This window comes from Neovison vison, chromosome 3, assembly GCF_020171115.1.
Source record: "Neovison vison isolate M4711 chromosome 3, ASM_NN_V1, whole genome shotgun sequence".
NCBI lineage: Eukaryota > Metazoa > Chordata > Mammalia > Carnivora > Mustelidae > Neogale > Neogale vison.
The window spans coordinates 217389788-217403371 of NC_058093.1; the positions used below are offsets into that span (position 1 = coordinate 217389788).

Here is a 13584-nt window from a genome sequence, read left to right on the forward strand (position 1 = left end):
GGGCCCCCCAGGGAGGTGGAGACCCTGCCCCAAGTCCCCCTGCTTCCCTGGTAGCAAGCCTCTCTTGGCCCTTCAGATCAGCCCCTCAGATGGGAAGATCCTGAACTTCGGGCAGGTGAAGAACTGCGAGGTGGAGCAGGTGAAGGGGGTCACCTACTCGCTGGAGTCGTTCTTGGGTCCACGAACTTCCACAGATGATCTGTCCTTTCCACCAGGTGGGTTGTTGCCTGGTGGCAGCCTTGAGACCCTGTGGCTGTGTGGCTGGGCTGGTCGTCAGGGAGGGAAGGGCTACAGATCGCTTTGTGGAGCTTTGGGGCCTCCCTGAAGCCCATTGTCCAGACTGCACAGGCTCAGGTGCTTGTCTGACAGCTGGCCCTCATGTCTGCCTCCTGCAGCGCCCCCCTGCGGCTCCTTCAGGAACCAGCTGGTCACTAGAGAAGGGAATGAGCTCTACCACTGTGTCATCTACCTGGCCCCCGGGGACTACCACTGCTTCCACTCCCCCACTGACTGGACTGTTTCCCACCGGCGCCATTTCCCAGGTTGGCCAGAACCTTACAATTTTTTTGGTGTCCTAAGCTTTTTGGTGTCAAGGGACTGAGGCTCCACACATGGGAGTGCTGAGGCTTTGAGGTGACTGCTTTAGTCTGGCTGCATGAGGGCAGCAGGGGACAGTCTGCCCACTCTGCATTTGGAAGGATATAGGTGGACAGGGGGCTTTGGGAGGCTGGTCTTGCTGGGTGGGGAATGGCAGTGTCTCTGCTCCCACAGGCTCCCTGATGTCTGTGAACCCTGGTATGGCCCGCTGGATCAAAGAGCTCTTCTGCCACAACGAGCGGGTGGTCCTCACTGGGGACTGGAAACACGGCTTCTTCTCGCTGACGGCTGTGGGGGCTACCAACGTGGGCTCCATACGCATCTACTTTGACAGGGTAAGCAGAGTCAGGCCCAAGGGCTGGGCCACTTGGTGTCTCCCCCACCCCTTCTCCCATGGAGCCAGATCCGTTAAGACTAAGTTCTAGAAGAGCGTGTCCCTGGCCAGGCCTGGCTCTGTGGAACAGCTGCCCCCAGGAGGGGCTTGGCCCTGCTCTGCCAGCCCCCACCCCTATATGCTATCATTGCTTATCTGGAAATGGCTGGACAGGGAGGGGGTTCACCTCCCAGTCTGTACTTTGCTTCTGCTGGGAACCCAAGGGGAATATGGAGCTCAGAGTGGAGCATGCTGATCAGAAGCTAGTGTCTGAGGGGGGTGGCTAGTCGCCATCCTCCCCTGAGAAGTGGGCGGCAGGGCTGCCTTTCTTGGTACCAGCTTATGGCTGCCCCTTGCCTGTTCTGGGTGCTAGAGAAGGGTGGGGTCTGAATCCCCTGTGTCCCCCCCCAGCCCCGGGTCCCAGTTCACAGCTTCTACTGGCGACTCTCTGGTTAGGCTTATGGGCCAAGTCGCTGTGCCCAGCTCCCTTTCCAGGCTGGGTTAGGGACAGGCAGCACAGAGGTGTTCTGGGTTCAGGAGCAGACTCCACATGCTCTACCCCCGGCCTCCTGCAGGACCTGCACACGAACAGCCCACGCTACAGCAAGGGCTCCTACAATGACTTCAGCTTCGTGACACACACCAACAAGGAGGGCATCCCTATGCGCAAGGGCGAGCACCTGGGCGAGTTCAACCTGGGCTCCACCATCGTGCTCATCTTTGAGGCCCCCAAGGACTTCAACTTTAAGCTGAAAGCGGGACAGAAGATCCGGTTCGGAGAGGCTCTGGGCTCTCTCTAGAGCCTTCTTCCTGACCGTCGGCTGCTGAAGGAGCTTTCTCAACAGAAACGGGAAGGTCTTTTTGGGGAGCCTCCATGGCTGTATAGGGAGGGGACAGTCTCAAGGCTATGGGGCCCAACCAGGCAGGACCTGGGTGACTAGTTCCTACCGTCCTGAGGTGTGGGTGAGGTCAGAGCCCTTATTGGCCCTGGACCTATATCGTCCCTCTTCCCATCTAAAGAGAACATGCAGGTCAAGATGATCTCAGATTCCCTTTTGGAGACTCTTTTTAACCTATTGTATAAACTGGAGACCCTACGTCTCCTGGCTGGGTGTTCAGTTGGTCTTGATTTCTGTTGTAAGACAGAAGTGGTTATATCTGTTCTTGCTGCTCTCATCATTGCTTCTCAGCCTCCCCCTCTGCCTCCCCTGCACTGACCAGGCTGTGCTGCCCCCAGAGCAGCGCCATGTGGCCTTTAACACAACCGCTTTCTGTTCCCAATTCACCCCCCACTTGTTTGGGAAGAGCCTTCTCCTCGCATTTGTGGCTGTGAACACATCATCTTTGACTCCGCCAGCATCTTCTGAGGGGGACCGAGGGGGTGGCGCTCTACACGCCCCAGTGAGTGACCTTCCAGAGCTGGTGAGACATCGTTCTAGTAGGCAAGACCAGTTATTGAACCCCCACCCCCCCAAACAGGTCCAGAGTGAATGGACAGGCAGGTAGTGGTGGCCTGGTGTGGGAGGGATGCCCCCCCACATATCCAGACCCACAGAAACATGGTAAGTTGCTGCTATTGATTCAGGAGCTTGTGTTGGCAGCAGAAGAGCCTTGGTGTATTGGCGGGGGGGTGTGTGTCAGTGCCTACAACACCTGTCCCCAGGTAACAGGTACATAGTTCTTAGGGAGCCACTGACGGGGGGGGGACCACGGTTCAGGTTTCCCGGGGACGCTGTGAATTTCTCCTGCAGGAGAAGCCATTTGAACTCTTTCAACTGTATCAGTAGCACAGTATTTTTGTATGAAAAGTGGGAGACTTCTGAACAGTAATTCATTTAATTGCAACCTTTTGAAATAAAAAAACTCATTGCAGCTTTGCGTTCTGTTCCTGGAGGTGGGCTGAGGCCTCCCTGGGGCAATGACTAGCACAGAGCCTGCCGCAGGGTCTGGACCCGGGCGATGCAGGCACGGATGGGTTGGCGTTGGGCCTGGAGCTCAGAGGCCAGCTGCTGGATCTGCCGCTCCACCTGGGGAGAGGGGGCGGGGAGGCTGTGTGGGGGACCAGGGGAGGGGAGGGGGAAACTGTGCCAGGGCTGCCTGGGGCCTCACCTCCTGTAGTTCTTCCTGCACCTGCCGCTCTGCTTCCTGGTCCTCAGGCCTGGGCTCCTCCTGGCTCAGCTCCAGCCACCGGCGCAGGCTTTTTGCTTGTCGCTGGCAGGACCTGCCGGAGGGAGACATAAGCTGCCAGCCTGTCCAGGCCCTTGGCTTTGCCTCCAGGTAGGGAAGCAGCCTATCTGCTACTTCTGGGGGTGGGGAGGCTCGAGGAGGGCGGTGCTGTTCCCTTGCCAGCCTTCCCCACCCTCCCCCACCCAGCTGTGCAAGCACCTTGGGTGGGCCCAAGGACCCTCACAGCCAGATCTGGGGAAACAGCTGGAGGGGGCGGGTTCTGGGTCTTACGAGAGGTTTTGCTTCATGGTCTGGTAATCCTGCAGTTGCTTCTGGATGCTCTCAAGCTCAGCCTCCAGGTCCATGTGGCTCTTGGTGACAGAACATGCTGGATCTTGACCACCCTTGCGGCTAGGCCAAGGCTGAGTGGAGGGATCCCAGGTACTGGGAGTGACCTGAGCACTTAAAGTGCTGTCAGGCTTCAGGTGCACCCACTTGGCTGTGGAGCCAGCCCCAGGCCCCGTGCCTGTGAAGTCCCCAGGAAGCAGGAGGTGGGAGTGAGGAACGCTGGCTGGGGATGGTGAGGCCTGGTGTGTCAGCCCAGGGGTGGTGGGTTGTGCAGACACCTGTAAAGGGAGAACAGATGAACATAGAAGCAGGGAGGAAGACTGGGGGAGAGACACCAGGTCGCCCACTGCAGGGGTCTGGGGGGGTGAGGTCTTGGACTTGACCAGTTCACCCAGGCCGGGCCTGGCCCTGCCCCTTTCTTAAGACCTGAGGAAGTTGCACAAGCAGCGCAAGGAACACCCCACACCTGTGCAGTCCACTCCCACCACTACCCTGGGGCCTGGTTCAGCCCATCCTGAGCAGCTGTTTGACCCCCCACCTCATTCTGAGCTGTGCTCCTGCAGTTCAGTGAGGAAAAGTGGTCCAGGGCAATTGTCTTGGTCAGACCACACATCCCCAACCCTCCTCTCCTCTACTGGTGACCTTCGACCAGCTCTCTGGACACCAACTCTGCCGCTGTCTCCTCTATTACTGAGCACTTGTGCCTTCTCGCACCCGCTTGCTGCCCCTGCCCAGACTCCTCTATCTGGCTGTCATATGCTGCAGGGAGCCGCCACCTTCTCCAAGGTGACCTCTTTGGTTCCCAGGGATTTACCTTCAACAACTACATTGCAGACTCTCAGTTTTGCTCCTCCGCCCTCACCACCTTCCCAAGGGCCACACTCAGAATCTTGTTGCTTTATCTCAAATTTAACAGGTTCACGACAGACTGTTCAGGCTTTATCCCAAGCAGGCCTCCCCACCCCCCACCCCCCCGCCCCATTTTCCCTCTTTCAGTAAGGAACTCATTATTCCTGAAGTTATTCAAGCCAGAAGTCCAAAAGCCATCCTGGATTCCTTCCTCACCCTTATCAAACCCATCGGAGCAGGTCCTGCCTAGCCTGCCTCCCACGATGGGCTCTGCCCACAGCCACAGGCACCACCTAATCTGGGCTCCTGGCACCCTGTGCTGGCTCATGGGATCACGGCTGCCAACCAGCCCCCATCGCTTTCTACTGAAAATCCAGGTATTTCCCCTGGGCCTGCAGGACCCTTGTGATCTGCAGTGTCTTTATCCACGTCCAGGGCTCTTCTTTGGTCCCCACCTCTGCGACATGAGCTTCACAAGCAGGGGCCCAGCAGCCTTTCCCTACTGTGTCCCTAGGGCAGGGGCACCTCTACTTGGTAAAGGCATGGGCCTCCCTCCATCTCCCTGAGCCGGTAGTGCTCTGGAAGCAGTGAGTACTGCTGTGGCTACAGCACTGAGTGTGAGAAGAGCACTGAAGGCCAGACCAAGGAACAAGACCCCAGGTGACCAGGAGCACTTACCCTGGCAGGGATTTCCACCACACATGGCATGAAGGATGAAGGGGGCAGTAGCTCTGGGCCTGTATCCAACGCGGGGGGCAGCTTTGGGCCAGGGTGACTCAGCATGGCCTTGGGCTGGGGCAGGGGGCTGCTTGGGACCAGGGCTGTCCAGGCCGCTGGCAGGAAAGGCCTCATCAGGGCAGGGCCTGCTGGCTGGGCCATGCCTGAGTCACATTCCTCTGGTGCCTTGGGCCTAAGCAGAGGGACGACAGGAGCTGGTCAGGCCCCGGTACCTGGCCTGAGAAGCAGGAAGGAAAGGAAGCCACCCACCCTAGGACCACACCATATACCCTTTCCCCCCAAGGGTGCCACACCCCAGGGGCCTCTGGCTCAGCTCCGGCTCCAGCAGGAAATGTGGGCGTCGAGGCTGCTTTCTTGCCAAGCGGGCATCGTTGCTGGGAAGAAAAACAGGCCTAGTCCTCTCGCCTACCTAGGGCATCCAGTCCCACCCCTCCAATCTTATAGGGAAACGGAAACTGCTGGCCTAAGTCCGCAGGTGACGGGGAGTGGACCTGGGCCACCGACTACTTTCAGTAATTCCAATGAAGTGAGCCTGATGTCGTGGGGGTGCCTCACCCGCCTCATTTCATTTGACCTCTGCAGCTACCCAGTGACACAGGTGCCCCTCCCACATCAGAGGAGGAGCACACTCTTCTGGGTCAGGCCCTGTTGGGATCTGGTGCCAAGGGAAGCAGACTGAGGCTCAGGCAGTGCCGGTCACTCTGGGAGCCAACAGCTGGGTCAGCCCCGTGTGCAGGGATGGGCCAGGTTACAAACAGTGGGGTTTCCTGGTCGGAAGGGGAGAAGCAGGGTGACTGGCAGGTCTGGGGGTGTAAGGGCGGGGCTGCCCGACAGCCGATTCCTTTTTTAAAAACTACATGTTCTCTCCCCCACGTTCTGCAGGAACAGAGGCTGCAGTCCCTTTATTTGGGGCTGATGGAATAGGAGGGACAGGATCCTGCTAGAGAAAGGGGTCCACACGGTTCAGCTGGGACCTCCCTCCTTGTGTAGTGCAAATTTCTGCTCCAGGCAAAAAGCAAGGAGGAAGAGGCGAGGGATGGGCTACTCACAGCTCTAGGAGGTGGGGGTCCCCAGCAGCCAGGGACAGGCTGCCCCGAGCCCCCCAGGGCCCATGAGGAACTGGTGGCTTCTTGGTCTCCGGAGCAGCATCCCCAGCCCCAGCTGCAACATAGCTGGAAAGGGGACTGTCAAATGTCACTCTCCTCCTGGGCATGGTGGACGTGGGGGGATGAGTCTCCCTGTCCTGGCCCAGAACCTTCTGTTTCCAGAGCATGGCACAGCGATGGACCGCACGGTGGAGACTGTGAGCCGCCTGCAACAGGCGTCTGGTCAAGTCGTGCCGTGTCTGACCCGCTCCCCGTGAGAAGGCGGGGGACCCTCACCTGCACCTGCTGCTGGGCATGCAGCTGCTGCCGGAGGGCCTTCATGCCACCCGCGAACTGTAAAAGGCGTGTGGCACCCTCCCGGAGGAGCTGCTGGTGGTAGGCCTGTATGGCCTGCTCCTGACGCGCCTTCTTTCTTCTCCTCTCCAGCACAAAGCCCAGCCACGAGGCCCACACCTCCGGAGAGAGGAGAGGAGGCCCAGTTCTCCCTGCTTAAGGCTCCCCCCAGGGCTGTGCCCATGACCCACCCTGGCCTCCCCTGAGGCGTACAGGGACAGCTGGGTGTGGAGCCCCTATTACCTTTGCCTGTAGTGAGAAGGACCAGAACCACAGGGCCCGGGCTGTGCCCTGCTGTTCCCGCCTCCTGTTCGCCAACTATGTGCCAGAAAAAGAAGATTATGGAAGTCAGGGAGGCCACTCTGACCACAGGGACCTGGTCACTCAGACCCTTTTCTAGTAAGGCTGCCCTCCCTCCACTGGGAAGGGCCCAGTGCTGCCTGGCCCTGAGTTGGTGGACCAAGGAGTGATCCTCTGGGAAGAACAAAGGCAGAACTCTGGGGAAAGGGAGCGAGTGGGGGCAGAGTGCTGGGCACAGGAAGGTCGTCTGGGCATGATGCAACCCTGCCTGGTGTTTTAGCACGTCCTTGGTGAAGACTTAAAATGCATTCATATTAAATTTTTGGATAATACCCTAATGTGACACTGTGGAAACAGGGCCCTGAAGTGGTGGGCTTGTATAGGTCACAGGTGGAAGGAACTGGGCAGTGCCGAGAAATGACCAGGGTTGGGGGAGCCCTCAGACAAGGGTGGAATTTAAAATTTTAAATGTGGGGGTGCCATGGAGTATGTGACTCTTGATCTCGGAGTTGTGAGTTTGAGCCCCATGTTGGGTATAGAGATTAAATAAATAAAAATAATAAATGTGGGTTCAGGAGGCAGTGGGAGGGGGAAGGGGCTTCTCGTTGGCTCCCACCTGTTGTTTCCACTGGCGGAAGCAGGCCCGGCTGCGGGTCTGGGCCAGGAACTGGGCACCCTGTCTTTGCAGGAGCTGGGGAGAGAGCAGCTAAAAGCAGTCAGGGCCCTGCATCCCAATCATCTGGGCACAGCCTTGTGGTGAGAGGCTCTTGGCCCAAGAGAACTGTCCTCCCATCTCCAAGAAGAGTCCTGGATGAAGCCAAGGCTTCCTGTACCAGCCAGGAGCATCGAGCTCTGACACGCCACGCTTCAGGACGAGCTAGGTTTCCCTCCTGGGCCATCTGGTGTCTGGGGGAGACCCGACCCAGAGGCTGGCTTCCCTCAGCCTTCCCAGAAAGGGCCCTGCAGCCTTGTGCCTGCAGGACCCCAACCACCCAGCAACCATCCTGGCGGTCGTGGGTTCTGCTACAGAGCCCTCCTCTTCCCGAAGTGGTGGTCTCCTGAGCCGGGAGCTGCCGCATGCCTCACCCGCTTCCTGATGCAGCCCAGATGGTGCACCTTCCACTGGGCCAGAGCTCGCAGCAGCAGCCGCCGGCCGTGGTGTGCAGCCGCCCTCCTGAGCTGGGCTCTCTGCTGGGCCGCCCTCTTGCCTCGGTCCCGCCAGCGCCGAAACCACGTCCTGAGACAACCTAAGGCAGATCCAAGTCAGAGTTTACTTTTTTGGAGGTTTCTACAAACCAATCTGCAAGCTTCAGAGAGCTGAAAAGGTTGTGTCGGGGTAGAGCTGGGGTGTCAGCCCCCACTCGGTGAAACCGCCACATGGGGACGGTGGCCGCTGTGTGTTGACAGCTGTGGCCACCTTCACTGGCCATGAGCACCCTGGGGACCGGAACCTAGTGTGCCATTTACTATTGTGCCCCCAAAGGGTCAGCCAGAACCACCCGCCTGTCGATGGTGTCACATGTACCCCCATGGAGCAGCCCACGGAAGGCCACTGGACACGTGGAGGACAAGACCCTGTGTCTGAAGGAATGGGGGGCCATGGCCCTATTGGCCTGGGAGGAAACCCAGGCTCAGAGAGTCTAAGCTGCTCCAACCAGGCCTTGGAGGAGGCACAGCGTCTGCTATTCTGGGTGCTGCAGGCAGGCGGAGGCTACTGCATGCATTTTGTTTCTGTGTCACCAGATTCTCAAGGAGGAGCAAGCACTTTCTTTCTTTTTTTTTTTTTCTTTTAGGTTTTTCCCTTTCTTAAGCCCTGAGACAAGTTTCTTTTATAGACAACAGATACTAAGGCACTGATGCCAAGATGGGGGTGTCCTCTGGGAACTGCTGGAGGGGGCAGGGAGGGCAGGTTTGCAGGCCTGGAGACGAGGCCTTAGGACCAAGTGCTGATACTTCCTGCATAAATGCTTCCAGGGTGTACCTCTCACTGGTTCCTTACGACAACCCCACGAGGCAGCTACTATTATTCCATTTTGCAGATGGGGAAACTGAGGCTCAGAGAGGCCTTAATGGGGCCACACAGCCAGCACCTGACCCTGCCCGTATCAGACACTGTGTTGTTGAATGTGTCTTAGGACACATTACTCTGAACTCATCCTCCTCCAGCACTCAGCCCCGCCCTCGGGCTGCCAAGGTGTGCCTGAGACTCGAGGCCTTAACTAAGCCCAGAAATGGTTCCGCAGGCACTGAGTGTGCATCTACTATGAGCCGAGAACACAGTGTCTTGTCTTGTGTTCTCCCAAATCCTTGTACCACCTATAAAGGACACAGCAATCCCAGGGTCCACCGTGTGCCACCCAACACCTTCCACGGAAAGCTGCTTGCCCCTCGGTCCTGCAGTCCAGGGTGCAGCCTGTGCCTGTCCCCTCTAACACCTGCTATGGCCACCTAACCCCCACTGGCAAGGCCTCTGCAGCGCTGATGCCAAAGCTCTGCCCAAACAGAGGCCCCAGAATGGGCCAAACCCCTCAGCTTCTTTCTTGGGAGACACCTGGAAACACAGCACTGGTTTCTGGGGTGGGGGGGGCAGCTTAAGGACACAGAGAAGCACACTAGGGTGGAGTAGGTGCAGGAGGTTTGACCCCCAGGGCTCTGTCCAAAGGAAAGCAGAGATGTGTGTTTAGCCACATAAATAGTGCAGTCAGAACCAAACCAGTTTATCAGTTTTTGTCCTGGAGCAAACCAACAACTTGACCTGTCTTCCCTACAGTCCGATTTAAAAAATTTGTTTTCATTTCCAGTTGTATTGTCATTTATTCTAACCACTGCTCATGTCCCTACTGCAGGGCCATGGGCCTCAGTTTCCCTGCATCTCACCTGTGCTCCTATCTGACGGTCTTCCCCAGGCTCTCGGTACAGCAGGGAGTCAGGCTGCCCAAGGCTACTACTCCCTGAACACACAAGGACCCAGCGACACAAGGAAGCAGACTCCCTCCCCTTGATTCCTTCATGAGAATCAGATACTAAGCCTCGGTCTTACGCCTGAACATCAACTGGTTGGCAACTGGCTGGGAAGAGAATGCTGTGACGCGCTGGGTTGAATGGTTACCCCTCCTCCCAAACCCGGAACCTCATCCTGAACCTCCAAACTGCTGTGACTCGGCAAGACGGTCAGTGTGGTCAGCTGACACCACCCTGGAGCAGGGTGGCCCTTAACCCAGGAGGACCAGCGTCCTTCTGAGAGACGCGGTCGCAGAACAGATAGCCCTGTGCCTGCAGAGGCCGAGGCTGGAGGGATGGGTCTGCGAGCCAATAAACACCAAGGACTGCTGGGGCTGTCAGAGGCTGGAAGAGGCAAGGAAGGATTCTCCCCTCCAGCCTTCACAGGAATCATGGCCCCGCTGACACCCCAGTTTCAGACATGGCCTCCAGAAGGTCAAGAGAACAATCTTCTGCTGGTGGAAACCTCCCAGTCTGCAGTACTGTTATCTCAGCAACAGGAAACTCACACAGGGTAGAAGAATACAAAGACTGAGGGGGAAGAGATGGAACACAAGACAGTTCTATGTCCTTCAGAGCCCTCTCCCCAGTTGCCAGGAACTCCACTCACCCCTATCCAGCACCTTCTGGGCCTCCTTAATGGCACAGTCCTCCTGCTGTCGGTAGTATATCTGCACGGATGCAGCTTCCCGCCACTGCACCAGGACCTAACGGACAGATGAAGAGCAGAGCCTGACTTCCCGGGACGCCCAGCACTGTGGGACTGAGCAGGGACATGGCACCCACACACGTTCCGGAAAACACCGGCCAGCAGCACAGACCCCAGGCCATGGACCAAAGCCCCCAGTCCCCACAGGAAGCAAAGTATCCCAGGCAATGGACTGTTCTATAGGAGTTCAACTTCCAAGCACGCCATCAAGAAGTCAAGGCGTCCCATGGGCATTTGTTCCATTATTAGGTGTTGAACGAAGCTGCACATTTTAAAGCAAACTGAGACACATGAAATCACACTAGCAGAGCACTTTACAAAGAAGTCAAGCAGCCGGGTTGCCTGCTCCCTGGCTCCTTAGGTACAAATTCCATTCACTGCAAAAAAGGCCTCCCTTCCCAGCCGGAAGCCAAGCAAGTCTGACAGCAGACTAGGCCTTGACTTTGTCACAGTTCTTCACCCTCTGGAGGCTTCCGAGTTGTCAGGACCAGTCTTCCCCAGCCTTCCAGTGGGAGAACCACTGCTGTTCAGAGCTCCTGGCAAAAATCCTTCTCTCTAAAACAGCCCCCAGTGCCGGGACCACGGCTGTCCCTTCATTTCTGAACTACCCTGTTGCGTAATACGCCTTCCTCCCAGGGTCGTGAGCTGGCACGCCCTCCCTCTTGCAGCACATAGGACAGGCCCCACCGGGTGGCATTTTGGGGCCACGTCCCACAGACGATGACCAACAATCTCACATTCCCGGGGTGCTCTACACTTTTGAGAAAGCCTCTGCAGCCATAAAATCAGCCACAATGAACATCCTCTGACAGATGAAGAGAAGGAGGGCCACACTGACATGATTTGTCCCAGTGGAAAATTCCACATGTGTAGGAAGTACTGGTTCTGATAAGAATCAGTGTGCTCACTGTGTTTTTGTTTTAACGGATATTGGTTCATAATCCAGCAAAAAAAAAAAAACAAAAAACCCTGCATGGAGGAGGGTGAGTGAGCCCATGTCCTGGGTTCCTTGTTCAGTGCCTAGCTTCGGGGTGACCCCCTCGCAGGAGCGAGGTCCCAAACCCTCCTGGGCGACCAGCTGGTCTCCCCAGGCCTCACCTTGGAACACAAGGTTCGCTGGTAGTGAGCGCATGCTTGGGAGCTTTGCTGGGCTTCGTGCACACGGGCCAGGGTGTTCTCTCTCCAACAACGGAACACACTCCTGCAGGAACACAGGCCGGGGAGATGAGGGTGTCACCAGTGCGTATGAGATGGGGGAGGTTCCTGTGAGTCATTCCCGCTTCTTCAGCCCACTCCTCAATTGAGGACAGACTCCTTGTACCTAAGAATATCAGTCTCACCAACAGCCATATTTACGGTGACACACTCGACACAGGGCTGGTGAGCCTCTGCTCTGTGCCAGGCACTGGGGGAGCCCCAGGGGCACCACGGTGAACAAGACCAAATACTATGTCCTCGTGCATGTACGTGACACACAGTGGTGACCAGGCAGTGACAGTACAGGTGAGTCACACCACAGTAAGGCACAGAGACGGGAGGTGGCGGAGGGCCATCGGCCCCAGCCCTACAGTTGCTGCAGAGTTCGCTCAGCGACTCCATCCTTCTCACTCCCTCTGCCTGAGGGGCTGGATGGGGACCTCCCTGAAGGAGGGTAGAAGTGGTAAGTCCACAAGGCCCACCTCCCACAGGCGGCCTGGAATACCGTGTGCTGAACAAATATGGAGGGAGGAAAAGAGCAGAATGAGGGAGGCCTGCCGGGAAGGAGAGCGTGAGAGGCTGGTTTAGCAGGAGCTGGAACAGAGAGAGCGAGTGACCTCCAAGGCTGTGAGAGATGCCTCTGGAATCCATGGAAGGCCTGGAGAGCCAAGCAGGGAGGCAACTGACTGGAGGCTGAGGCACAGGGGGTCCCTGCAGCTCTGGAGGGGGAGATACAGAATCTTGTAGAGGAGGGAAGAGTGTCGACAGGAGCAAGACAAGGGGGGCTCTCGCAGATGCCCAGGTTGACAGCTGCCTCCTCAAGGCCCCAGTCTGCACACAGCAGCTTCCAGACACGGGGTGACCCAATGAATGGAGTGCTTGCTGTGGCAAAGCCCAGCAACGCTGTGAGCAGTGCAAGAAGCTGGGCTGCCCTCCCTCCACACCAGCCTGGCCCTGCCTGGGGCTGGAGCGGGTGCCTGATCCTGAGGCCCTGTGGGAGATGCCAGGGAGACTCACCGCAGTAGCCGACCCTTGTGCTGCCTCTCCCTGGTTGCCACCTCCTGGAGGATGCTCCGAACCTGGCTCTGATAAGTCTGTGGGAGACCGAGAGGACTGGCGGGCGCAGGGCCCAGTTCCCTCCTTTGTCCCTCCCTCAACCGGGGCCCTCTTCCCAGGGGGTGCGATGCTGGAGGTGGGCACTGGCCTAGAGCTCCGAGTCCCACACCAGTAGAGCACCCGGATAACAGAGAAGATGGTCTTGCGAAGTCCTCACCTAGCAAGTCAGGCCACTGGCCTCCTGGACAAGGGGTCACTTTGATGTGGAGGCTGGCCCCCCAGAGGGCACTCATTTTTACTTTGCCAAGCAAGGATGCCAGAGCTCAGCCCTGTGGCCGAGAGACCCACCATTGTGGGCATGCGGAGGCTTATGGGACTCCTCTGGGAGGGGCAGGGAGACCGAGGGAGGGACACAAAATCCCCACCCCCCATCCCACCCGAGGCAAGGGGTGACCGAGGGACCAGCAGAAGACCCTACCACCCAGGAGCGCAGCGCCCCCCGCAGCAAGGTGTGCCGGTGGCGCAGGCGGGCGCGCGTCAGCTTCCACCGCTCGGCAATGCACAGAGCCAGGCCCTGCGGACAGAGTGGGGGCCAGGAGGGGCTCAGCCATGCCGCCATCTTCACCCGTGGGGTTCTCACCTGCCCCACCCACCCCGCCAAGGCCTCTATGACTAGGTATCTCTCAGGGGCTTTGTGGGGATCAGATGGGGCAAGAGCCTGACTCAGGGTAAACGCTCAAGCCATGTGGCAGTTGACACACTTTTTACCTTGAGTAGGATGCCTGCAAATGGTTAAACCAAGAATTTTAGGT

At 57.9% G+C, this 13584-nt stretch overlaps 2 protein-coding genes across 15 annotated transcripts in view; one reads left to right on the plus strand and one right to left on the minus strand.

Moving 5' to 3' along the window:
• PISD (phosphatidylserine decarboxylase) overlaps positions 1-2842 on the plus strand; it is a 43590-nt gene extending 40748 nt beyond the window's left edge. For 8 of the 9 annotated variants that reach the window (XM_044243865.1, XM_044243864.1, XM_044243866.1 and 5 more), the window contains 4 exons: positions 77-215; positions 396-542; positions 772-932; positions 1546-2842. In XM_044243865.1, the coding sequence (XP_044099800.1) occupies positions 77-215; positions 396-542; positions 772-932; positions 1546-1770 (672 nt within the window). In that variant the 3' untranslated portion in view covers positions 1771-2842. The remainder of the gene's footprint in view (positions 1-76; positions 216-395; positions 543-771; positions 933-1545) is intronic. The other variant, XM_044243868.1, reaches the window with a different exon arrangement.
• The window catches only part of SFI1 (SFI1 centrin binding protein), a 105478-nt gene continuing 94684 nt past the window's right edge, over positions 2791-13584 (minus strand). For 5 of the 6 annotated variants that reach the window (XM_044243859.1, XM_044243857.1, XM_044243858.1 and 2 more), the window contains 14 exons: positions 13251-13346; positions 12734-12810; positions 11618-11720; positions 10421-10517; positions 7897-8057; positions 7427-7501; positions 6754-6828; positions 6454-6630; positions 6121-6383; positions 5341-5445; positions 5012-5243; positions 3428-3762; positions 3080-3191; positions 2791-2997 (listed from right to left, as the gene is read on the minus strand). In XM_044243859.1, coding sequence (XP_044099794.1) covers positions 2893-2997; positions 3080-3191; positions 3428-3762; positions 5012-5243; positions 5341-5445; positions 6121-6383; positions 6454-6630; positions 6754-6828; positions 7427-7501; positions 7897-8057; positions 10421-10517; positions 11618-11720; positions 12734-12810; positions 13251-13346 — 2013 coding nt within the window. In that variant the 3' untranslated portion in view covers positions 2791-2892. The remainder of the gene's footprint in view (positions 2998-3079; positions 3192-3427; positions 3763-5011; positions 5244-5340; positions 5446-6120; positions 6384-6453; positions 6631-6753; positions 6829-7426; positions 7502-7896; positions 8058-10420; positions 10518-11617; positions 11721-12733; positions 12811-13250; positions 13347-13584) is intronic. The other variant, XM_044243860.1, reaches the window with a different exon arrangement.